The sequence below is a fragment of the Ambystoma mexicanum genome, chromosome 9, assembly GCF_040938575.1.
Source record: "Ambystoma mexicanum isolate Mex_15411 chromosome 9, UKY_AmexF1_1, whole genome shotgun sequence".
Classification (NCBI taxonomy): Eukaryota; Metazoa; Chordata; class Amphibia; order Caudata; family Ambystomatidae; genus Ambystoma; species Ambystoma mexicanum.
Window position 1 is genome coordinate 436,759,244 of NC_090931.1, and position 26,680 is coordinate 436,785,923.

General features: G+C 50.1%; 1 protein-coding gene across 5 annotated transcripts in view; it reads right to left on the bottom strand.

Annotated features, from left to right (window-relative positions):
• Window positions 1–26,680, bottom strand: part of LOC138488148 (TATA-binding protein-associated factor 2N-like) — a 530,913-nt gene that overhangs the window by 92,041 nt on the left and 412,192 nt on the right. For all 5 annotated transcript variants that reach the window (XM_069614929.1, XM_069614927.1, XM_069614926.1 and 2 more), the window contains 2 exons: window positions 7,435–7,567; window positions 7,266–7,351 (listed from right to left, as the gene is read on the bottom strand). In XM_069614929.1, coding sequence (XP_069471030.1) covers window positions 7,266–7,351; window positions 7,435–7,567 — 219 coding nt within the window. The remainder of the gene's footprint in view (window positions 1–7,265; window positions 7,352–7,434; window positions 7,568–26,680) is intronic.

The window sequence follows — 26,680 nt, forward strand, 5'->3', positions numbered from 1 at the left end:
AGGTCCCGGATGGGGCGCCAGCCGCCCGTCTTCTTCCTGACGAGGAAGTACCTTGAGTACACCCCAGTGCCCCGGAGCCTCTTCGGGACAGGCTCGATGGCGCCTTTCCTGAGCATCGCCCGTACTTCCAACAGCAGTTGCGGGACATGATTTTCCTTCCTGGCCACAGGTGGAACGTGAGGGCACTTCTTCAGGAATTCGATAGAGTGTCCTCTTGCCAGGGTATCCAGCACCCAAGGGTCGGTGGAGATGGACTTCCACACGCCGACGAAATTCGTCAGCCGGCCTCCCACCGGGGTGCTTCGGTGAGGGCCCGAGACCACGGCCGTTTCAGTCCTGCTTGGAGGTGGTGGCCTTGCCGCCCTGGCCACCTTGCTGATGGCGGCGAGGCGCTCCCTGCTTGTCGCGACCCCTGTAGGCCCCCTGAGACAAGGAGCGTGCCGCCTGGCGGTAGGACGACGAGCCACCGCTGGATCCCTTGGAGGCACCCTGTCTGCCTCCGGAGCTCCGAAAGGGCCGTCGTTGCTGAAGGGCTCCTAGGTCGCGGGCCATCTCCGTGTGTTTTTATGGCTTGGAGGGACTCGTCCACCGCCTTACCGAACAAGTTGCTGCCGTCGAACGGCATGTCCAACACCCTGGTCTGGACGTCCTGACGGAAGTCGGTCGTCCGGAGCCAACCCCGTCGTCGTAGGCAAACACCGTTGCCCAGCTGGCGGAACCCGGTATCGGCAATATCGGTTGCCACCGTTATGGCGTGGTCCGACGCCACCTCGCCCTCTTGCAGTATTTCCAGGGCCTCGGACCTCTTGTCGTCCGGCAAGTCCAATATGGGGGCCAGCTTAAACCCGAGCTCCCTGTCGTGCTCCTAACCCCGCCGCTTTCTTCTTCGCCGCCGCCGAGACGACCGAGTCTGGTGTTGGCTGGGCCCTGAGGCACAGGGGAGCAGTATCGGGGACCCGGTACTTCTTCTCGTATCGGTCCCGTTTGGCTGGTGCAAGGGGTTTTTGAGAACCGACAGGCCCTCCTCCCAGATGTCATCGATTAGGGGCACCGCGATAACCGTCTTCCTCTTGGCCTCCCGGCGCTGATAGAGGAAACCTTCCTTTTTCTGCTCCTCCGGGCAGAGCTGGAACAATTCAGACGCCCTGGCGATCATGGCGTGGAATGAGCCAATCTCGTCGGGCGGCGAGGCCCGCGCGACGGGAGACCCGTTCCGTCATCGCCCTCAGAACCCGTTGTCGAGCCCAACGCACCGTCATCTCCCGACTCGTGGGAGGATGAGGAGGGAACTGTAGGCCTTACGGGGGCGAGCGGAGGAGAGGGTTGGGTCCTCTGTCGTTTGTTCTGAGGACTTCCCGACAGGCCATGTTGCGGGTCCTCCGGCCTGGGCCGTGGGAATCTCGTCCTTATCTCAGAGCATAAGGACTGGATGGCAGACAAAATGGCCGCCGAGCCATCCTGAGGCCTAGGTTCCGTCTGCGCCGAAAGGGAAGGCCGCTCTTCCTCACCATCGTAGTCTTCCTCGGTTATCTCCCGAGGATCTTCCTGACGGGATCAAACCTTCTCGAATTGGACTTCGAGGTTCCTCACGGCCTCGGTCAGTTCCACCTCCGAGGCTGACTCAGAGCTCGAGGAGGGCACCGTGCCCCCCCTCGCTTCTTCCATCATGGCGGCCACAACGATGGGCTGAAAAGAGGATTCCCTCCTTGGCGGCAGGGAAACTCTAGTCCCGGAGGCAGTCTCCGCTGGCGGTATCTCTGCCGGCTTGGCAAGAGTCGCCGCGATAGCCTCGATAGAGGCCTTCGCTTGCTGGGTAGGGGCCTTCACCACCTTAGGTGCGTCCCGGGCCTTCTCCTTAGGGGGAGGGGCGACGCCTCGCTCCCCCTCTTCCGAGATCGGACGGGGCTTCTCCCGAAGCTTACCCGGGGTCTCAGACTTTCTCTTCCCTGAACCGGAGCGTTGGCTCGTGGTTGACGGTGCCGGGGAAGGTGCGCCCTGCCTGGCGACCGAAGAGCCCGACCTTTCGGCGCTCCCGGAGCCAGCAGACTCGCGGCGCTTGGCATGGTGTTGGGCCCCTGTCGCCGGGGCGTCCGCACAGGACTTCGAAGCCCGCTCGGACCCTTTCTTCTTCTTCTCACCCGTTGAGCCCTTCTCCAACCAGCTTGCGAGACAGGATCGACGGTCCCTCATGGTCCGCTCCGACAAGTTCTTGCAGAACTGGCAGTCCTTCTCTACATGAGTCTTGTCCCCATGAAGACAGTAGAGGCATTGCGAATGTTCATCTTCCTTAAACGCATCCAGGGCAGCGGCGAAACAGCTTGGGTCCGGGCGACAAACTCGCATCGTGGGCCATCTCGAAGTAGGCCGCGAATCTTCTGGAATCCTCCAAGAAGTTGATTCGACGAAATCTTCACCCTTGAGGGGCGTAGGAAAATCCCACAACTGGTAGCCGTTAACGGGAGTAGGCACGGTGGAGCTGGATGCTTGATTAACCGAAAAAAAGTGAAAATTCACCTGAAAAAGCGCAAAACATGCAGTAAAAGCTCGAGAGCTAAGCACGAGGACTCCCAACACTTGAACGTGCGGTAAAAATCTGAAGATGGCTGCCAGAGGCAGGGCTTAGGTAGAGGGCAGTCATTGGCTGTGGTCAGTATGACGCAGAGATCAGTGATTGGTTACTACTAGGAAAGACAGATCAGAAACGAAACTGATACTGATTTTTCTTTACCAAGGATTCCCAGCCTGACGACAGGGAATATTCATGAGCATGTGAATCCATGCCAGACCCCATGCTGGAGAACTATATAAATGCCATTACTGTCCTTGTGATTGAAGTCACCTCAGGCTGAAGGAATTGTGTAACAAGCATATCCAAAGATTATCCACCAACTGGTTCTGATTCTGAAAAGTAATTTTAAAGTATATTTATATTGTTACATGAATTGCCTTTTTAAAGAATGCTTCATTAAAAATTGATGTTAAATAACTATTTACAACTGAAACCTTGAGTGTAAGTATTATTTGTATTTATGAATTTCGTTTGTACAGCTCTATAGCTCACATTTACCCCTCTTGAGATAGGCTTGAGCAAACTCAAAGGGCACAAAAGCAACAGAAAACGGCCACCATTGAAAAGATAAGGTTCAAACCCCACCAAGTGTCAAACTGGCGGGGTGGAGACTGGTCAATCTCTTCAAAAACTGCATAACGGTGGGGATAGTAAAGAAGGAAAATGTACTTACTGGCAATGTTCCTTCTATGGGAATTACTCCCATAGATTCCTCATCTTGATCGATTATCCTCTCGCGGACAGCCGCTTGGAAAATGAGGTAGGGTCATAGTGCAATTCAATGTAGTCTGACTCCTTCGTGCCTCGACCGTATCAGTGCTCGACCTGAGACGGGACATCATTGACTGTACTTCTGGAATGCACTACGCCCCAGAGCGCAGTTCTTTTTCGGCACACACAGCAAACTGTTTAGAACATGGCTTGTTCAACAATTTTTTGCTATCAGTATTTCTGGGCCCAAGCCTTCGGGATTCAAGCATTGTCGGGACTCCCACTCAACCGCCTTTCAAATGGTTGGCACCATTGGCCACTAAATCCTCAGGAGTCGATACGGAGGGACCCACCGCAAATTCGGTTTCAGCCAAGGAAAGGCCAAGTCTTACTCCCCCCTTGTCCCTTTTCACCCATCACAAGGCAGGGGTCGGAATTAAGATTAGATGAGCAGCAGGAGCTAAAAGCAGCTTCTGGGGATCTGGCATCAACCAATGAGCAGGAGTTACCACGGGGGAGCCAGGAGCTAGTATATAGCTTTACGCATATCTAATTTCAACAAAAGAGGCAAACTTCCATTTTGCTTATTGTTTATGAACCCTAATGCTTTTAATGTCATATACATGTGTCATATTTATAGATTGTCCCAAATGCAAAGAGTTCAATTCACATGTGTTTGACATCAGTTGGCCTGGGGAGCCAAAAGTAGCTCCCAGCTCCCCACAATTTCGAAACCTGTAAGGTATATGGTATTAGGGGGCCTGTGGGATGTATGGACCCACTCGGCTATCTTATGCTGCATCACGCTGATAGTTATGGTGCAAGAAACAATGGCGGCAATGCTCTTGTGTGTGCCAAAAACCTACCAAAACCGTGTCCTGCAACACACAAAGATGGATGCACAACCTGCCACCCATGGTGCATGTGTAGTGGAATAGAGCACACCCTGCAGAAAATGTGCCAGTGGGCTCCATGACCAGCAAACAGAGTGCAGGGAGAGAAACAGTGCTTTGCAAATGAAACTCCAAAATGTGCCTATAAAGGACATTTGCTTTGTTGCTAAAAACTCCAAAATGCCTATACACAACACTTCTCAACATTTAAAATCTTGCTTGGTTCTCAAATTCATGTAATCTTATGAAGCATGGCGAATATATAAAATCCTAAGGTTTAAAGAGTAAAACATTTCTTCAGAGAAATTGGATTGTCTGTAAACTGACCACCCCTGTCAAAATCTGTGTGCAGTACCCTGGGCTACCTGTGAATGACAGCTGTTAGATGAGCTCCTGATGAAACCTCAAAGTATTTAAACTAAAAGTCTGCCGGATTAAAGGAATACAGATCTCAGTTATGCTTGTGATCCCACAGATTTAAAGCTCAGAAAGTAATGCATTTATGTTTGATGCCACAAGTTTGGTTTTTGCTGGATTTATTAGCCGGGCTGAGCTGCAACCCTATGGAAGTGGAAAAACAGGTTTCTTCCAAGTGGAGGGGAAATCCTCTCAACAGAAACTGACGTGGAGACTATAATTGTGGGTTAGCCCAGACTTTTGTCTGCAGAAAGAATTCATAGCAGGCCCTTCAGCCCAGGAAACGGAGGTGTGAAAGGGGTCGTAAACTGCTCCTGGAAGGAACTCCCAAGGGAGGGGGCTGCTCCTGGACTGCAGGGAGAGACAAAGGGGCAGGACCATTTGCTGTTAAGCTTGAACAATGAACAATTTTTTTAAAGACTCCTAACTTGTGATTCAAAGTGGTGAAAAATATACAAAGGACAGATCTGTTAGTCTAATTTCTGGCTGCACGTTTTAAGAGGTGGTAGAACTGTGCAACATATTCTGGACAGGAATGGAAATATATGTGGTTTTATGTGAACTGTGTAAATGCTAAAATTGTAAAATAAATGTACACACATCCCTATGGTAAACACACATTTGTGGAAAGTTACAGAAAGTTTGGAAATTGTATTCATGGCAAAAAGGACAAAATTCTGTAGCAAGGTGAAACGATCCCACAGCTGCAAGAATTTGAGGAACAGATACTACATAAAATAAGGAATTGTGTGTGATTTGTGTAGAGGTGACCAATGTAGAAATATGTATTAGGATGAAATCCGATTTTGAGACCAGTGTCTAAAGGGAGGTCTCCAAGGACTGTAAAGCAAACCATAAAATGAGACCTCATCCGGCCTTGATCTAATCACTCAGATGCAAGGCGGAGATGAGGTTTTGATCCAATCCCAGCTCACAGGGACAAGCTTAGTTAAGCCGGCCCATACATCCATTTTGTGATGTAATTTGAAAGGATAGAGACAGCTGACGACACATAGGGACTCACTGATTCACTCACCTTCCTGATTCCGGTGAAGCACTCTGATCCAGCATTCTACATCCAGCTTTAACATCCTTCCAGATCCAGATGCCAAGACTCTTGCCAGCAGTAAAGAACTATTGTCTTTCTGCAAGGCCTACATTCTCCAACTTATTCTTGCAACTCATTGATTGTGTGCAACTGTTCAAAGTGGCTCCCATAGGAATTTATAATAATTTAAGTATTTTTGACCACATTTGGTGTTTTTGCCCAGTCAATTCTAAAGACAATTTCAAAGCCACTGACAGCTGAAAAGTCGATTCCATTTTTCTCTTGTGCTTGAAGGGGGTAGGTGGGTGTGATATTCTGTTTGATCTGTGCTATTCCTGAATACCTGCTCTCTCCTCATATCCAATTAATTGCCTATTGGGGGTTGAGGGGTGACACAGGGAGGGGGGGACCCTTAACCATAGGGCCATCTGTTCAAACCACCACTAAAGTATTCGTTTCTGTTCTGCATTTGTTTTTGTGCTCATTACTCGATTCCTAGTGTATTAACACATTATTCAGTGTTTTGTCACCACATTAGTGATTGTGGTTTACCAATTAAAATATATTGTGATTAAACTCTAAATATATAAATAAATATTTACCTTTGCAAACTACCCTGATTGTTGCTGGTTCAGTGTCACCCAGGGAGGGGGAGGGATGTCTCCGGAGAAGGGTGTGATATGAGTGGTATATCGTTCAGAATATTGAACTTCTAGATAAAAATAAATAAGGGCTTCAGTTGCGCACTGCATGCTGGGCGCGACTTGGGTGTGCCCCGGATTGAAATCACTTACAGGCTCTAAGGAGACCAGTCCCAGGGGTGACTAAGGCACATCATTTATGCTCTAGAGTGAATGTGTCACTAATTTCGTTTAAGGGAATTGATTGATGGTTGTGCTGTCATTTTAGCTTGATCAAGGGTGCTAGCCATTTTATCACACTGGTAGCGCAATGTACCCTTTAGGTAGACATTTGGGGTACCAATGTTTTTGTTTTTAAATCCTGCTCCAGGCCATTTCGTTTTCCTGGGTTTTTCCCCTGGTCTAAGTGACAACGAAGTAGGCTCAAAATGGCAGTTCTTACCTTGTGGACTTGCCGCTCTGACCACCTGACTATTTAAGAGCGGTTTGGCTTCCCTTTTTGTCTGGCGTTTTACCCATCTTCCCTAGAGTTAGATGTTGTAGCATCCACAGAGGGTGATACAAAAACTGTCGCAACAAGTGTGAAGGTTGAAACCACAATCAGATGGATGCGGACTAGAGTGTCCTTCAATAAAATGCTATCTGAAATCAGCTACATTTCCAAAAAGTGAAATCACTGCCACAACCAGTGGCACGCACACACACACACCTAACCATTCGAGTTTTCTCGCACAGGGAACAGGATACCTTACAAACACCTTCACCATGACAGACTTGAAACCATGAGCTATGCAGCCACAGTGTGGTTCTATAACTCCCGATCACTTCACTTTGGAATTAAATGCCAAACCTGCCCACCTTCTACTGTACTGCTCTCCAACAAACATTTGAACTGGAAATAGTTAAAACTGATTAAATGAATTAAAAGATGCTGGTAATCCAAGAGATGGTGTTACCCAAGACCATCTTAAGGACGAACTTCCCACCTCCTGATGGTCGTCCATCATCTGGTCTGGGCTCATCACATTGATTGCAGGAATTCCTTCGAGCAAAGTTGACATTTCCGCAGGACCTTGAGTAAAAAGGATGAAGTCGAGTTAGACAGAGCAACAAGCAAATTGTAATTTAAAAAATAATCCATACAAATAAGCTTACGGGTTCGGGCAGACCCAGTCACCATCCTTTGGTCCACCACCACTGCTACCTTGGAAACCTCCACGACCTCTAAAGCCACCTCCACGACCACCGAAGCCACCTCCACGACCACCGAAGCCACCTCCACGAGGCCCTGCAGATAAACAGTTATTTTAAAATAGTAAGTCAAACATACTCATCACCACAAATTACAAATTAGGTAGAAAGGGAAGCATAGGCACAACTACTACATTCTTCATCTGCTAATACCAGTCTTTTATTTTGTTTTGTAGCAGAGCAATTTTAGAGGCTAGTGCATCTTGTATAGTGGTGTACCATTCTTTACTAGAGTTGGCCAGGGTCATGACGGATTTTCTAGTCAAGGGTTCTTTAGAGTCTGATTAGGCATTACTGATGCGAGTGTTGTAGGCATTGGCTTTATGGGAGATAATAGCTGTTTTATAGATTTTGTTAGCGTCCTTGAAGGGGTTGACCAAGTCAAGGGTGGGATGTTATTATGAAATGTGTCTGTCGGCACGTTTTTGGTTGTTGTAGACGCTACTTTATCAATAGTAAGGGTGAGGCACTATGGTAGTAGTCTGCGATGGTACTTGGGTCCTTGATGGTGACCAAATTAGTTTCTAATGTGTTGAGGATGGGGGCAAAATTCTGTACAGTGAGTTTTCTGGGATTTCTAGCTTCGTAGGTGTCCATTACTTTGGTCTTGGGAGGACAGGGTACATCCCTCATGAGGGTGAATTTTATGAAGAAGTGGTCCGGCCAACCAAGGGGAATAATTGAGTCAATAGTTAGTCTGGTATTAAGTGAAAGGATCCAATCAAATGTTCTGCCCTTGATATGCGTAGGAGCGTTCACCAATTGGGTGAAATTCATGTCTTTGAGTGCTGAATGTAAGACTTCACCTTTGTGGTCTTGGTTGTCATTGAAGCCTAGATTCAGGTCTCCAAGGACAGTGCATTTAGTGTTTGGTTTAATGAGTGGGGCAAGAAGTAGTGGAATGTTTACTTCGGAATGACTATTGGAGCTGGGTGTTCTATAGATCACCACTATATTGATTGTGGTTTTCTCATTCATAGCGAGTTTACCTAGCAGAAGTTCATACCCTACAATGTCTTTGATGGAACAGGATCTTAGCTGTGATGGCTACACCACCTCCTGTAGTGTGGGTTCTATAGCCGTTCTAAGGGTAGAATAGTCGGGTGGGATAGCAAGAGCTAGGAGAGGTCCAGATGCTTGGTGGAGCCAGGATTCTGTGATTACCAGTAGGTCCAGGTTTTGTTCAATAATTAAGTCAAGGATTTCGATGGCATGAGCTCTTAGTGATCGTGCGATGAGGGCGTCTTTGAAACTGGTGGGTGGCTTGAGGTCCACTACGGTGGCAGTCTTGGGCTTCTGATGATGAGAGGTATTGGGGGCTCTTTTAGAGGTCAAGGCAGTAAGTGGCTTGTACTTTTTATTGTACCATAGAGTCATGCTTAACTTCAAAGTGTGTAAGGGGTCACCCACTAAGACCATGTTGCCTAATAAATGAGCCCACCTTACAAGACTGTTAGGCAAAGTTTGTATGCAGTACCCTCTGGGAACACTACAAACAACTGACTACAGGTATAGGAAACCCAACCTTTGGTATAAGCTTGTGCTACCGTTTTGGTAGCGTGTTGAGCAGCCAGGATCATCTCAAGAGGGGTAAATGTGACCTGTAGTGGAGTTACAAAGATTTACAGTTCCAGGTATTCAAATAAACTCTTACACTCAAGGTTTCTTGCATAAACAATTATCCATTTATTTATCAGTCAGTTAGAAAGCCTTCTTTAGAAGGGAGCAATATACTATTAACACACACATACACTTCAATACTGTACACTCTTAGTTTCTAAATTAGTAAAGACCCTTTTGGGATGGCCCACAGATACAACCTACACCCACAGGTGACTTCAATAACTAGGGTGGTGGGGTCATTAATATCTTACTGTTGGCATTTAGAATACAGTTAAAAGTTGGTAAAAGGCAAAGGATATTAGAACACAAGAGACCACAAATATTCTTAAGCACGCAAATACTTTTGGATACTCCAAGAAGAGTTGTACGATTCAATAGGCTAAGTCAAAGTCAATGAGTAAAACTCTTGTATAGGATGAAGCACTTCTGGTAAGTAAAATGGAAAAGTCTTTGCACAAGTTCTTAGGAGTCTTTGATGGAAAGAAGAATCAAATGAAGGGCCACAAGCTGATTAGGCTTGTGAGTTGTAGAAGTTTCAAGCTCTCTACAGTAAAAGGTAAATTCTCTTAGACTTGTTTTACAGATGCAGAAAGAGGACTTCTAGAAAGATGTAGCTGATGACTTCTGTTCCTGTGCAGCTCTGCAGATATCACTGTTCCTGGGCCTCAGTCGTGGGGACAATAGGGAGGAAGTCAGGGGACTCCTGCACTGCAGTGGGACAGTCATAACTTGCAACTGGCTAACTTCACTTTCAGTGGCTGTTCAGTGTCTCAGCTCCTGGCATCTACCGCAAATAGTAACACTGCGGTTCCTGGCTGTCGAGGTGGACTTTCTTTGCTTCTGGGGTCCCGCACTCTGTCGAGGGGGCTTGGGCTTGGTCAGTCCTGCTTCTTGGGAGTCCGGAGGATCTTCCAAAAGAAACACAATCTGGTGTTCCTCTCCCTGGCTATACGGTTTCCAGCAGCAACTCTATGGAAATTCAACCAGCTCCGAGAAGGATGTTCAGATGGCTTACTTTGTAGTTGATTCGTCTCACCAACTCAAGGGAAGAAGCCGTCCTTGCAGGGGCTCTCTGTCGATGAGAAGTTGGCGTTTCAGCACAGCAGCAGGGCTTCACCGGGATCAACAGTCCAGGAGTTGCAGCAGGCATCCTCTTCAAGCTCTTTGGTCCATTCGTCCAGTGGTCGACTGCCTTCCAAGCCAAAGGCCTTCCCTTTTATTCAGGTCTCTCCCATTCATTCCAGCCTAGATGTCAATCACCCAGCAGGGTGGCTGTCCTTGCCGGACAGTCAGCCGGCTAATCACCACAGAGTGCATTTGGGTCTCCAAGGAGACCAAGCACGGAGTTTCGGGCACCTCCCTCACTTCCTGCCTACCCCAGACACTCTGGAGCCAGAGGCAGGTTTCACTCATGAATCCCGCCAAAGGCAAAATGAACGAAGAGACCAGACCTGGTTTGGCGCGCAGGGGAAATCTCAAGGCGGCCCTTTCCACAAAGAAGTGGCGAAAAAAGAAGACCGGGCACCATTTTGACAAAGATGGCTCCCGTGAATGCTTTACTGTAGCTGTGAACGCAGCCCGCGGTAAATGCACACCATGGTAGTTCAAACAAAAGCACTGCCACCACCCATTCAATGAGAAAAGGTTAACAAAAAAATGTTACATGAGAAACTAGACAAAGGGGATACTAGGTAACCCCCCCACCCCAAGCACTCTATTGTAAGTTAGGGGGTGCTAGGTCTAGAAAGTTACAATGGTAAGTAAAGTCAATTTTACTTTACTGCTCTGGGAAACAGTGGTTTATCCCAGAGAAGAAACCTTTGGGAAATCTGGAAGACTGTCACTGCACTGAAGGTGCTGTGGGACAATGTAAAAGATTATGCCTATGGAGTGTGTCAGACTCTACAACCAAAAGAAACAAGAGTTAAAATTCACATTAACCCTTTAAGTGCCAAGGGCGAGGTATCTCGTCCTTGGCAGTGCACACGCAGTGCCAAGGACGAGATAGCTCGTCCTTTTCGGCACCTTGTTTTGAGCGATCCCTGCACCGATCCGCGGGCAGCAATGCCACTGGATCAATACCTATCCATTTGTGACGCGGGGGGGGGGGGGGGGGGCTGCTTACTAGGTAAGCGTCCCCCCTCCCCCCGTGGCCCTAAGGCATGGGGCCACAGCGCCAAAGACCCCTGGGGGCAGATCACTGCCCCCAGGGGTCAAAAAAATAAAAATCGAGGGAAGGGGAGGTGGGTTTGGGGCCCTGGGGCCCACTAGACCACCAGGGATTTGGCAAAAAGTGGTGTCCTTGGAAAGATTCTCCCCTTTCCAAGGACACATGAGGCATTGCTGGTCACGGATCGGCACAGAGCGCTCGATCCACGACCAGCAACCCACTAGACCACCATGGATCCGTTTGTGAGGTGGGGGGGAAGGGGGATGCTTCAAGTAAGCAGCCCTCTCCCCCCTCCCGGCCCCAAAAGCATGGGGGCACATGCATGTGAACCCTGGGGCAGATGGCTGACCATCTGCCCCAAAGGAATGTAACTTTTTTTTGTTGAAATGATGGGAAAAGTTGGTGGGGGGCCACTAGCCACCATGGATTTTTTACTGAATGAAAGAGGGGATGCCCCCCCAACCGAAGTAGAAAGGGGGCACCACTTGTAACTCTCCCTGAGGGCAGATATCTGCTCCTAGGAAGAGGAATCTGACCCCAGGGAGGGATGCATGAGGTGCCCCCCCTATGTGCCCCCAGGGAGGGTTGCATGAGGTGGGGCCCTCCATTTGGGGTGGGGGGGTTGAGGGCCACCCCCCGTTGCAGTACATCATTAGCTGCCCATTTAGGGTGGCCCTCAGCCCCCCCTTAAAAGCAGCCTATGAATTTGTATTTTTTTTGTTTATCCAACTTCGCTTGGTGCAGATGGCCACATTAGTGTGGCCATCTGCCCCCAGGGTGCCCAAACCCTACTGCCCCATCTATTGGGGGTCCTGCTCCCCCCTTTTGTGGTGCCCCCCCAAATGGCTGGGGGGGGCACTTCATGCTGCCCTCCCTGAGCCTCCTAGGAAGGGCTGCATGATGTGCCCCCCCTCCGTTCGGTGTGGGTGAGGAGAGGGCCACCACAAATGGTGGGAGTGGCCCCCCAATAGAAGGGGCAGTAGGGTTTGGGCACCTTGGGGGCAGACTGGCACACTAATGTGGCCATCTGCGCCAAGCGAACTTGGGTAAACAAAAAATAAAACACAATCGTAGGCTGCAGCCCCGCCTAAATTGGCAGCGAATGATGTACTGCAATGGGGGGTGGCCCTCACCCCCCCACCCCAAATGGAGGGCCCCACCTCATGCAACCCTCCATGGGGGTTGATATCTGCTCCTAGGAAGGGGCATCTGACCCCAGGGAGGGATGCATGAGGTGGGCCCCCCACCCCATCTGCCCCCAGGGAAGGTTGCATGAGGTGGGGCCCTCCATTTAGGGTGGGGGGGTGAGGACATCATTTGCTGCCAATTTAGGGTGCCCCTCAGCCCCCCCCCTAAAAAGCAGCCTATGAATTTGTACGATTTCTTTTGTTTACCCAACGTCGCTTGGTGCAGATGGCCACATTAGTGTGGCAATCTGCCCCCAGGGTGCCCAAGCCCTACTGCCCCATCTATTAGGGGTCCTGCCCCACCTTTTGTGGTGGCCCTCTCCTCCCCCACCCCAAATGGAAGTGGGGTGTACCGGACGCAGCCGTTTGTAGGAGGCCCAGGGAGGCCTGCATGAGGTGCCCCTGCCACCCATTTGGGGTGATGGGGGGGGGGGGGGTGAGGGGTTGAGGTCCACTCCATGGCCACACATGGCCTGAGCCCAGGGAGGGGTGCAGGACAGCCCCCCGCACCCCCCCCCATTATCTGCCCCTGGGGAGGGCTACATGAGATGGGCCGCCCCTCCAATTTGGCCATGTGTGGGTTCCCACGGGTGTCCTCTTTTGGAAAATGCGTGGGGTTCCCAGTTTTCCTTGCTGGCTTCGACACCCTAGGCCCAAATCTGTAGGTTGCCCACATGAACGAAATGGGTAGTGGCGAAAGGCTTAGGGTTACCAGTGTGTTACCCTTTTCCTTTTGCACCCCCGGTAGGTGCACCCACACATGTGAGGTACCGTTTTCATCGGGACACCTGTGGGAACGCGAGAAGGTAGACCATGTGTTGTTGGCGGTGTGTTTCGGTGAGTGGCCAGAGCGAAATGTCGGGAGAATTGTCTTCATTTCCAGCCAATTTCAGAGACATTTCCCTGTGTCCACTCACCGAAACACGTCGCCAACAGATGGCATACCTTCTCGCGTTCCCACAGGTGTCCCGACGAAAAAGGTACCTCACATGTGTGGGTGCACCTACCGGGGGCGCAAAAGGAAAAGGGTAACCCGCTGGTAACCCCAAGCCTTTTGCAACAGCACAATTTGTTCATGTGGGCAACCTACAGATTTGGGCCTAGGGTGTCGAAGCCAGCAAGGAAAACAGGGAACCCCTTGCATTTCCCAGAAGAGGACACCCGTGGGAATGCGCAGCGGTCTGACTTACGCGAAGTGGCCCAGAATTTATTACCCAGAGCCCCAGACAAAGTGAACATTATGTTTTTTCCCCACCAAATATCACACTTTGTCGGGGATTGTGGCTAATAAAAACTGGGGCAATTTGAGCAAGGCAGACGTCTGGATTCCCACAGGTGTCCTCGTTTGGAAAATGCAGAGGATGGAGTGTAGGTGGGTAGATGTAAAAAGAGGCTGTTAAAGTAGTCAAGCCTACAGAGACTGGAGCGCTGGAGACGGTGAGCTTCTGGGGGACGGCGGAAAGGAAGAATACCTCTGAGGAATTGCAGTTGGCAATTTTTTTTTTTATTTGCATTTAGTTCATTTACAAGAATAATTTCGAGTAGAACCTTTGCAAAAGAGCAAGTTAAAATCCATGCATAAAGAAAAGAAAATTTAAACATTTGAAATTACATTATTTTACATTAGCACACAATACTTTAATGCTTTTAAATACAATTTAAGATACAAGTGAAAGAAAAGATATACCAATCAGTTTACCAACTCAGCATTTCATTCTCCAGTCAGAATAAGTTCTTTTTCTATATGCTTACAAAAGCTTACTAATTCATAGATTAAACGGTTGTGAGTTCCTTGCATCATGCGAGACCATAAAAACTCAAGGCAATCTTCAAACCCTATATCAACAAATTTCATAAATCTTGCTGTACGTATTTTGTTAAAATGGGGACAATAGAGTATGAGATGCTTCATTGTTTCATATGGTTCGTTACACTCATCAAATCGACATCCCACAGCAAATGGCAATATGACTTGGACATCGCAAATGTGAGGAGAGAAGGAGTGTGGAGTCAAAGATAACTCAGAGGTTCTTCGCCTCACATCTGGGAGGGAAAAGGGGGCCAAGGGAGGCCAGCTAGAATGGAGGGAAAGAGGGGTGCAGGTGTGCCGATGAAGAGGATCTCTGTCTTACTGGCATTCAGGCAGAGATCATTGGCGGCACACCAATCCTGGATTGCAGACAGCCAGGAAGGAGAAGAGGCAGCCGAGGGGAGCCTTAAGGAGAGCTGGGTATCATCCGCATAGCACTGGAAGTTGGAGCAGAGAGCAGCAATGCGGTGTGCGAGCAGTGCCAGGTATTGGTTAAACAACCAGGGAGAAAAGTTAGACCCCCTTGGGAACACCACAGGTGGAGAGAGAGAGAGAGAGAGAGATAGAGGAAGGACCTAAGGTGGACCTGGGAGGGTCAGCCAGAGAGGAAAGAAGGCAGCCAGGCCAGAGCCTGATCAGTGATACTCAGGTTATCACGGAGCCAGTTGAGCAGAATGTAATGGTTGACCGTGCCAAAGGCAGAGGAGCGATCAAGTAGGATGAGGACAGAGGTGAGATTAGAATCAAGTTAGTTAGCAGGTCTTCACGGATGTTCAGGAGAGCAGTTTCCATGCTTCTGGCTGCTCTGAAGCCAGACTGATTGTCATGGAGACAACCAACAGATTCAGTGTGAAGATTAAGCTGGGAGATGGCCAGCTTTTCAAGGAATTTGCTCAGGAAAGGAGCGATAGAGATCAGCGATAATTAGCCGGAAGGGAGGGGTCGACTGAGGGTTCCTTGAGAAGTGGGTGCACAAGAGAGTGCTTCAGAGGGGAGGGGAAGGTTTCAGAGGCGAAAGAGTGGTTGCTGAAGTCAGCCAAGGCTGGGGCGAGGGCGGCAATGTGGCACTTTATGGTTTTGGAGGAACATGGAAGAACCGGTTTTGAAGAGGTTTTCATAGGTCAGACTTGTCTAAAAACCTTGCCTGGGAAGAAGAGGGAAAAGGCAGAGAAGTGGGGGGCCAGGTGGGATGGCTGCAGGCAGGCCGCAGGAAGAGGAGACTGGAGGGAGAAGTTGAGAAGGTGGACAGAATGTCCTGGGTTTTAGAGATGAAGAGAAAAGCCAGGGCAATACAGAGGACCTGGAAGGATCAGGAGACTGCAGCAGGATTGGCCAGTTCCTTGCAGATTTTAAAGATTGTGGCCGATTTGCTAGATGCTGCAGAAACGCAGGCTTGTATGCAAGCTCTCTTAGTGAGGGCAGAGAGTCAGTATTGCCTTTGGAGCAGGCGTCAGGCCAGTTTGTCAGAGGATGTACAAGATGCCAACCATTTCCTCTCCGCCACCCTACACTTGCGTTTAAGGGTGACGAGATCCGAGTCGTACCAGGAGTTGCACTTGGCTTTAGGCTTCATGCAGATCCTCATGACAGGGGAAAGTGCATCAAGTGTATCAGAGAGAGTGGAGCATGGAAAGGGCTGTGTCAGGGTGTGAGTCAGCCAGAGGTGCAGGAGGGAGAAGAGAAAGAGGCAGCGAAAGCTTCAACTGACACACGCTTCATGGGTCAAATGACTGAGAAGGTGGGTGGCAATGTGGGGATAGGCTTGGCCTGAGTGGTAGAGAGAGAGGAGAGGAGAGAGTGTCATTCCAGGAGAGGAGTGGTGAGAGGGTTAGATCTGAAGAGATCAGAACATCGAGAGTGTGCCCTGCAGAGTGAGTCGGGCCAGAGGAAAGAACAGATCGAGAGTCGCAGAGGTCGTGAAAGAGTCCCATGGTGGGACAGGAGGCATTGAGATGGATGTTGAAATCTCCAAGGAGGAGGAGTTGAGTGGATGAGGCACAGAGGGAGGAGGAGAGGTCTTTCCACTCAGAGGAAGGTGGTGATATGACCAGTTGGCCAGTAGATAGGGAGAACTAAGAGTGGCCAGGAGAGAGAGAAAGCCTGCAGACAAGGCATTCAAAAGGAGGAGTAGGCCTGCATAGGAATTATAGAGCAGGGATCCACTCCGGAAAGATCAAGGCTACACCCCGACCAGGACGGTTGGATCTGGGCATGGAGAGGCTCTTGTAGACATCAGGAAGGAGTGTCAAAGCTCATAACAGAGCTTGCCGTGAACAATGTCTCAGTGAGTCCAAGGACATCAAGGTATAATTCTTCTAGTAGACGGCAGATGTCAGAGGAGTGTTTGACAGCTGAGCAAGAGTTAAAAGTGGTGAGGTGGAGAAGGTTGCCATCCTTCAAAGATTTCCGGGAAGGGGTACAAATTAGAGGTACTCCCTGCGGAGGTGAAGGAGCACAAAGAGGGCAAGGGAGCCAGGGAGGAGGAAGTGGGCACCAAAGAGGTGGCAGAGGGTGGAGGCAAGGAAGCTGAAGGGAGAGAGCACAGCAGGAGAGAAAAGGAAATTGATAAGTCGCAGGTAACGTCTGTCAAAGCAGAGGAGGTTGGCCTGAGGGCCTTGGACCAAGACAGTGCAATTAAGGTAGACATTAATGATGACCTTAGAGGAGTGCCTCCCAATTGGTGCCACCATTAATGGGAGAAGGGAGAGAACACAAACACTGTATTAAGAGTCTATAGGTCTGGTGAGGGAAACACAAAGAGGAGGTCAGTGAGGGTCTGTCTGGAGGAAGCACTGGTGTAGGTGTCAGTGATGGGGAGAACCAGGGTTGGAGCTCAGGATATCACTTTTGAACTTCTTCCTACCAGACTTAGTGAGAAGAGCAGGATAGTCGATAGTGAAACAGTTGGAGAAGATAGAGACGGAGAGAGCCATGGTGATGACAAGGGGGGCTGGGGGGAGAGAGTGGAAGCAAAAGAGAAACTAGAGGAACAGCAGAAATCGGTTTCTATTTGGGCAGAAATCAATTTCTGGGAATTCTACTGTCTCATTTTCCTTTATGTTTGGGGTTTTCCCCAATTTATTTTGGTGGACGGAGGGACTGCTGAAATGTTTTGGGCATTTATAATGCGCCTATACACAATGTATGAGTGTTAGGGAGAATTCTCAAAAATGTGCCAATTCCCTTCACCTTAGAGACCCCCCAGCCACTTTGCTGGATTTTGAGGACTTGATTTTTGTACCTGGAGCGAGTGTGACCCTTTTCTCCACACTCATGTATTTTGATGTGTGTTTTACTCTTGTGTTTTGATTATGGAGTTTTAGACAACTCCATAGGCATCATCTTTTCATGTGTATCCCACAGCACCTTCAGTGCAGTGACACAGGATTGACTTTTTAGGCTGTCCCAAGGTTTAAATACCTTCTCTGGGATAAACTACTGTTTACCAGGGAAAGTAAAGTTAAATTGACTATCTTACAAGAGTGTGCTGGAGGGTTTACCTAGTATCCCCTATGTCTAGAAACTTATGTAGCAGTAAAATGCTATCCTTTCCTCTAGAAATGGCTGGTGGCAGTGGTTTTACAACAAACTAGCATGATTTTTCCTGACTGCGAACACTGGTAGCGTTAAATTGCGGGAGCCATGGTTTCCAAGATGGCGTCTGAGCCTTTGTTTAAACGGGTCCAGGTCGTCTTTTTTCACCATTTCTTTTTGGAAAGGTCCTTCTAGAGTTTGTCTCTGCGCGCCAAATCACGTTTGGTCCCTTTGTTCCTACGCCTTTGGTGGGCTTCAGGACTGAAGACCGCCTCTGGCGCCCGAGTGTCTGGGGTGGGCAGTAAGTTAGGGCGGTGCCCAAAACTCCCTGTGCTTAGTCTCCTAGGAGACCCAAATGCACTCTGGCGTGATTGGCCGGCAAAGACAGCCACCCTGCTGGGTGAGTGGCAGATAGGCTGGAATGAATGGGAGAAACTGGATAAAAGGCAAGTCTCTTGGCTTGGAAGGCAGAGTCGACCACGAACAAAAGAAAAGACGAGCTGCAACTCCTGGACTGTTGGTTTGCCCGGTAAAGCCATGCTGCAGGTCCGAATCGCAAAGTTCATCTCGACAGAGAAGCCCTTCAAGGACTACTTCTTCCTTTGAGTTGGCAGGACCAATCAACTCGTAAGCCACCTGGACAGCATTCTCAGAGCTGGTTGAATTTTCCTCAGAGTGCTGCAGGAAACCAAATAGCCAGGGAGCAGGACACCAGTTTGTGTGCTTAAAGACAGCTACCGGAATAGCAGAATTGCCAGTTTACCAGCTTTGTGACCAGTCCCTGTGCAGGAGTCCCCCAACGTCCTCCCTCTTGTCCCCACAAATGAGGATCTCGAACAGCGAGATTGCTAGGAACAGAAGTCTTCAGCTGCATCTTTTTCTTCAATCAAAGGTACTGTGAAAACACTCACTGCAAAAGTGTGTAAAACTTTGGCAACTTGCAGGCCTAGTCAGCTTCTTACCCGACATATGAATCTTTCTTGTACAGACTACTTCTGAGAACCGTAGCAAAGACTTTTCTGTTTAAATTCCAGAACCGTCTTACACAAGACTCTAGCCATTTGACTTTGGCCTACCTATTACATTGGAGCAACTCCTCTAGTTAACTCAAACTATTTGCACTGTTTAAGAGTAACTATTTGTTTTATTAACTTACAACCCGATAGTGTGAAGTACTGTAGTATATTTGAGTGATATTTATTGCCTCCTTTTAGGGAATGTTTTCTAACTGACACTAATAAATTAATAAGTTTTATCAAGAAACCTTGAGTGTAATTGTCTATTGGAATAATTGTATCTGTAGATATCTGTGTAACCTCAGTTCACATTCCCTCTTGAGATCAGCCTGGCTGCTCAGCTCGCTACCAAAAACTGTGTGGTACAGACTTATACCAAAGGTTGGTTTTGCTTACACCTGTAGTCATAGTTGCGTGTAGTGGTCCCAGGGGGTACTGCATGCAAACTTTGCCCAACAAGGAATCTCCCCCCACCCCCCGACGTCCTCCCTCTTGTCCCCACGACTGAGGCTCAGGAACAGCGAGATCTGCAGCAACTGCCACGAACAAAAGTCTTCAGCTGCATTTTTTTCTTCATTGTAAATTACTGTGAAAACCCAACCGAGAGAACTTAGCTCTCACTGCGAAAATGTTTGGAATTTTGGCAACTTGCAGGCCTAGTCAGCTTGTGACCCAACATATGAATCTTTCTTTTATGAACTACTTCTGAGAACTTTGGCAAAGACTTTTCCGTTTAACTACCAGAACTGCTTGATCCTATAGAAGACTTTGCTCCTACTTCAAACTACTCTGAATGCCATTTTGCTCCTCCAAAAGAATTTTTTTTTGTTACATTTTATTTTTGGTTTTCGAGTAACAATAATACAACAACGTTGCACAGGCTGCAACTGAAGATCCTCCTCCCCCAATGACTCCCTCCCCCCAAATTCAACAGTAGTTCTGCCCACAAGTGCTGTATTCAGTATGTGTTCCTCAGATGGTATTCGCAGAGCCTCAGTGGTCACAAGGGTCTGGGCCAGGGGATGAGTTCTGTGATGTTGAGTCAGCTGTGGAGATCAAATATGTAATGTAGGGAGCACAAATGTCCGGAGGCCGGGCGTGGAGCGGCAGTGTCTTTATGAAGTTCGTTTCTATATCTTGACAGTACATCACGTCCTTTAACAAGCTTTGCAAGTTAGGGGGGGGGAAGGGGGGGTCCGCGACCCCATGTCATTGCCACTCACCTGCATGCTGGGACCAGTAGTAGTCCTGCCATTTTGCGTCCAAAAGGATGGTAGATGTTTTGTTAGCCCAAGAAGTGCCAAAACAGGGCCGTGGAAGCTGTCACCCATTGCAAGTAGAGTTTTGCGAGTGAATAGTATACTTGATGTACATAGTTGACATTTATTTGTTTGCATCGTGTGTGAAGTGCTACTTTCTGGGTTTGTGTAGGATATAGGTCCAGTCCTAGTCTGCTATTGCGGTTTTCAAAGCATTCCCCCTCTCCCCCCCCCCCCCCCCCCATCTTCTTTTAGGTGCTGAGGGGGGGGGCGCTGGATCGTTCAGGAGGGACTTTTATATCTCCGATACCAGTCTGCCATTGCCCTGCGACTGTATTAATCTGTGCAGAAGGTGCCACATGGGTGGCTGTCGCGGGAACGTGGTGAAGTTAGTTTGGAGTGCGTGACGATGTTGGAAGTAGATTAACAGGTCTAGGTGTTGTTACTGCCTTCAAAGTAGTTTAAATGCCTCAGAAACGTATAGTGTAAAGTACTGAAGTATATTTTTGGCGATATTGATTGCCTCCTAGTGACTCTTTTATTACGGACTGTTGAATAAATTACTAAGTGTTTAGCCAGGAAACATTGAGTGTAAGAGTTTATTTGAATACCTGTGATTGTAGACCTCTGTGTAACATCCTTACAGCTCACATTCCCTATTGAGATATGCCTGGCTGCTCAGCTCCGCTACCAAAAACTGTAGTATACACTTATACCAAAGGTTGGTTTTGCTTACACCTGTAGTCATAGTTGTCTGTAATGGTCCCAAAGGGTACTGCATACCAACTCTGCCTAACAAGGAGGTTAGGGGACAGAGGACAAAAACAAAACTATCGTACTAGGCCATATGACGTTTGGAAGGTGCAAGTGTGTGAGGGGAGGGGGGTAGTGCCGATCAGGGCCCATGAGAAAGTGTCAAGGGAGGCCTGGTGGACAGATCCAGTGGAAAGCAGCAGAGTGCAGGGGAAGGAAGATTCACAAGCTAAGTGTGATGTAAGGGGCTGGGAAGGCTACAAGGGGCCATACCCAGCCAGGCTCGTGCAGGGCAAGGGGCAGGTTGGGGGAGGGTCAGGGGAGACGAATTATAGGGGTAGACTGAATTAGGGGGCCTGTTGCCCTGAAGGAACCAGGAAGCCAGTCAAGAATCGGACATGAACATTAGCAGGGGATGAGAGAAAAGGAAGGTAATGAGAAGCTTGCAGAACTTCGGGAGATCTGGTTAAAGTCGGAGGGGCAGGGAGGCCATTCCAGAGGGAGGCACCTGCAGAGGAGAGAGAGGAACAAGCTACTTTCTTACCTGTTAACATTCTTTCGATGGGATGGTCCGACGACGTATTCCATATCTATGAGAGGTAATGTCCACAGCTGTGCTGCTTCGGAAAATCTTTGGCGTCTGCGTCGATGACGTCGATGCGCCGTCCCAGAGGACCTCCTCCGACGGCACCTGATGTGATAAGTAGGACGCACAACGCCCATAGCCTCAGTTATAGTTTTTTCCCAGAACATGTGCCACCAGTTTTCTGCCAGACACACAAGACCTTGCGGAACGCAAGCTGCAATCGCAAAAGAAATTCTGCAGCGGGGAAGGCAGGGAGGGAGCGATATGGAATACGTCGTCAGACCATCCCATCGAAAGAAAGTTACCAGGTAAGAAAGTAACTTGTTCTTCCGAGGGAATTGGGTCCTCCGACGTATTCCATATCTACGACAGACTCCCAAAGCAGTACCCAGCAAGGAGGTGGGAAAAAATTTAGGATACAAATTTCGCATGCCCAATCAAATTGCGGAATAGAGAACTGCCTTACCAAAGCTCAGATCTTGCCCTCTGATAGAATTGAAGGAGTAGTGATGTACAAAAGTATGTACTGAAGCCCAGGTGGCTACATCACAGATGGGACGAATAGGAACTCCCCTCTGCAGAGCAGTAGACGCAGCCACTCCCCTGGTAGAATGGGCCCGCAAGCCAGCCGGAGGATACTTACCCGCCAAGCGGTAACACTCGGAGATAGCTAAAATAATCCAACAAGACAAAGTCTGTTTCGTCACAGCTTGTCCCAAACCCTTTTTCCAGCGTAACGAATGAAAAGTTGAACGTCCACTCTGACCCGGGACATGAGCTTAATATAAAAGCTGAACGCGCTCCTAGGATCAAGCCTATGGAGCGTGTCCTCTTCCTTACCAGGATGTGGAGGAGGATAGAACGCCGGAAGAACAACCTTCTGGCTCAAATGAAATTCCGAAACCACCTTCGGAAGAAAAGAAGGACGAACTAAGGACAACCCTGTCCTTTTGAAACACAGTGAAGGGTGGCTTAACTGAAAGTGCCTGTAACTCACTCACTCTGCGAGCGGAAGTAACCGCAACCAAAAACAGTTTTCAGAGTCAACAGCCTCAAAGGGCAAGAATGTAAAGGCTCAAACGGGGCACCCATAAGAAACTTAAGAACAAAGTTCAAATCCCAACCTGGCACCAGAAAAGGTGGAGAGAACACATTAGTGAGCCCTTTCAAAAATTGCGAAATTAAAGGAATTTTAAAATAGGAACACTCTTCAGACGAGCACTTCAATATGGACAGCGCAACCAGGTAACCTTTAATGGTCCCCACTTGCAAGCCCCTGTGGGCCAAAGAAAGCAAAAAAGACAGAACCATGGGAATGTCACATTCAAAAGGATCCACATTCTGAACTCTGCACCAGTCGCAGAACTTTCTCCAACGGCAACGGTACAGAGACTTAATTGCCGGCCACCTGGCCGAGAGCAACATCTCCATCACGTTTTCAGGGAGGTCCCAATCCTTATACCTCAACCTTTCAGAAGCCAAGCGTGAAGATTGAGGGATCTGACCTCTGGATGGAGAACCTGACCCCCCTCCCGTGAGAGCAGATCGTCTCGGTAGGGAAGACGACGTGGAGGGCAGATGGACAAGTCTAGAAGGTCCAGGTACCATGTCCTCCGGGCCCACGCTGGAGCAATGAGGATCATCCGGGAACCGAACCTCCGTAACCTCCGCAGCACTTGCGGGATGACGGGGACTGGAGGAAACTCGTACAGCAGTGGGAATGACAACTCCACCTCGAACGCGTCTCCTAAGGTTCCTTTTGGAGGAAATTCCCACGAGTAAAAACCTTTCGCACTTCCGGTTGACACTGGAGGCGAAAAGATCCACTTGAGGGGTTCCCCCAAAGGGCAAAGATCTCCAGGAGAATCTCCTGAGCCAGCTACCACTCGTGAGAGATCGAGCTCTGCCTGTTCAGAGCGTCCGTCGTCTCGTTGTCGTCTCCGGCCAGATGAACAGCCGAGATCGAAACTTCCTGCTGGATGGCCCAGAATTCGAGCTGCATCGCCTCCCTGCACAGCGGAAGTGACCCTGCCCCCCCCTTTTTGTTGAGGTATTGCATGGCCACCGTGTTGTCCGTTAGAATCAGGACACTCTTTCCGCGCACAGTCGGCAGAAAAGCCTTCAGGGATAGCCTGACGGCCCTCAGCTCCAACAGATTGATATGGAGTCTGGACTCAGACGGAGACCAACGACCGCTGACTGTCAACTCGTTGGCATGAGCTCCCCATCCCGTGAGGGATGCGTCCGTCACGATCGTCACCTCCGGCCAGGGCAGCCAAAATAGAGCCCCTTCATCAGATTGCCCTCGACGGCCCACCACAGAAGGTCCCGGGCCACCGAGGGCGGCACCTGAACAGGGTCCGACAGCCTGCCGGAGGACTGAGACCACTGGAGCTTGAGTGCCCACTGCAAAGATCTCATCCGCAGACGAGCGTCTGGCACCAGAAGAATGCAGGATGCCATGAGGCCGAGCAGTTTCAAGAACTCGGACGCTGGGAGATCCTGGGCAAAATTGAAACTTGTGCACCATCTGCTGAATGTGAAGAGCCCTCACCTGAGGAAAACACTGCCCCGGGACGTGTCGAGCACTGCTCCGATGTACTGGAGCCGCTGCGTTGGTGTCAAATGGGACTTCTTTAAATTGAGGGAGAAGCCCAGCCTGTGAAGGGAGTGGCAGGTGACGGACAGATGATCCAGGACTTGCTCGGGAGAGCTCCCCCTGATCAACCAATCGTCCAGGTAGGGGTAAACGTGAATCCCCCCTTTCCTGAGATGCGCTGCCAACACCATGAGCTTGGTGAAAACCCTTGGGGCGGAAGTCAATCCGAACGGCAGGACCCGAAACAAAGTGCGAGTCGCTAAACACGAACCTCAGGTACTTCTTGTGCTTGGGATGGATCGGCACGTGGAAGTAAGCATCCTTGAGGTCGAGGGACACCAACCAGTCCTGAAGTTGAAGGGCCTGGAGGACTTGAGAAGGAGTCACCATCTTGAACTTGTCCTTCCTGAGGAGTTTGTTGAGACCGCTTAATTCCATGATGGGTCTCAATCCCCAGTCTTTCTTCAATATCAAAAAATAAGTGGAATACCATACAAGATGCTGCGCCAGCCTTCCCCCCCCCAACCGGCGAACCATGGGACCTTGCCTCATGACTGAGTGGTAGCGGCTGCGGCGTTGCCCGAGGGCAACGAGGCAACTACCCAAGCGGCCTTGGCACCTCGAGCACCTTTATTTCCACCTCTGGCACTCTTACAATGGCCTCTTTGACTGCTAGCTCCCCTTGCTTTACTGAAGGACGGGTAATAGCGAAAGGAACTTCCCCCTCCATTGCTGTCCCCTAGGACGAAAAGGCGGAAGTTGGCGAACTGCAGCGCCCAACGACTTTGCTGCAGCTTTGGAGGTCTGCAACCTCTCAAGGCTCTCCTCAGCCTTGCTGCCAAAAAGGTGTTCACCGTCAAAGGGCATGTTGAGGAGCCGGGACTGCACATCAGGAGCGAACCCAGACTTCCGCAACCACGCAAACCTGTGCATTACGGTGCTCGCCGCCATGGCCCGGCTGACACAATGAGCCAAGTCCAAACCCGACTGAACGGCCTCACACATGGCATCCTTGCCATCCTGAACCATAGCAAGGAAACCATCCCATTCGTCCCCTTCGGGAATATGTTCAGCCGCTAATGCAACACAGTTCCACAGAGTGTGTGTGAAACGAGATAAGGCACATATGGAGTTGGCCGCCTGAAGCGCCATACCCCCCCCGAAGAAAACACTTTGTTCGCCCAGCCGTCAAAACGTAGCCGCCTGCACCACCAAACTCTCCGGAGTGGGGTGCCTAGACAAGTAGCAGGGGTCGCTACTGGCTGGACGGTATTTTCGCGACAAAGACTTGCCCACTGCCGGGAGACTCTCCGGAGTAGTCCAAGCTGCCGCCAGCCTTCTCTGCAGAGCCATATGAAAAGGCAAAACCGGGTCAGTCGGTGGACCGAGATCAAGGATGTCCGTGAGATCATCCTGAACAAACTCCCCTGGGGGAGCTGACCAACCTAAGTACTCGGTAACCCGAGACATAAGGCGCCGATATGAAGAATCGTAATGAGTGCCAGGCTCCAGCCTACAAAACTCCACCTCGGGAGAGGTGTCCAGTCCACTGGCATCATGCAGCGACTGCCGCAAGTCATCAAACTGGCTATGGCCCGAGAAGTTCATCGGGAACCGGAACCGGCACCAAGCCGCCATCAGAACCTTCATCACCCTCAGAAATGTACTCCAGGCGGGGAGAGGAAGACCTCAGGGGACCAAAGCAGTGCCTGACCTTAGCCAGAGCCTTTCTAGGGGCAAACCCCGTGCGACAGGGCCCCTCCGACACCACGGCCTCGAAAGGCGTCGAGGGTGCCGAACGAGCCGGCGTCGACAGAAAAGGCGTCGACTTCGAGCGAATCAGCGTCGACGTCAGCTGCAGTGCCGCCAGCATCGGCGGCGTGGACACAGGCCTTGAAGCCAGAGCTCTGAGCGTGTCTCTCGACGACCTAGGCGCCACAGGCCTCGAGAGAAATAGTCGATGACCTCTGCGCCACAGGCGTCGAAGTCTTCTTCGAAGACGGCACAGGATCACGCGGTCTCGAGCGCGTCGAGGACCGGGACCTGGAACGGGCATGGCGAGAACGGCTACCCTTGTCCGAGCAGGACCTCTCCCGCGAGCCGTGCCGACCACCCGAGCCCGAAGGCGTACGAGCGGTGTCTCTCGACCGGTGCCAACCGATCCCACTCGGAGGCGCGGACGGACCGGTGCCCTGCGATTCAAGAATCGCTAGAATCTGCTTCCCGAAGGAAGTCCATTTCTCCGGTGTCGCTTGCATGGTGGGTTAAGCGACCCGCCGACGGGCGGAGTCCTCGGAAGAGGACGGGGAAGGCGACCTATGCCGGTGCTTCCGGGAATGCCTCGAAGAGGCGGAGGAGTGGCGAGACCGACTCCTGGAAGGAGACCCACTGGACTTCGACGATGACGCGGAGAGTCGGCCCTCGAGTCATCCGTCGAAAGCCCTGCAGACCTCGACTTCCGGGGCTTAGACACCCAGCCTACCGACAGCTTCTTCTTGCGTTCCCGCAAGGCCTTGTAACGCTTACCTGGACTCTGCGGGGACACTCACGATGGAACTACGTGACACAGCTTTTCTCAATAAGTGTGCCTCCAATTCTCCCTTCAACATAGCA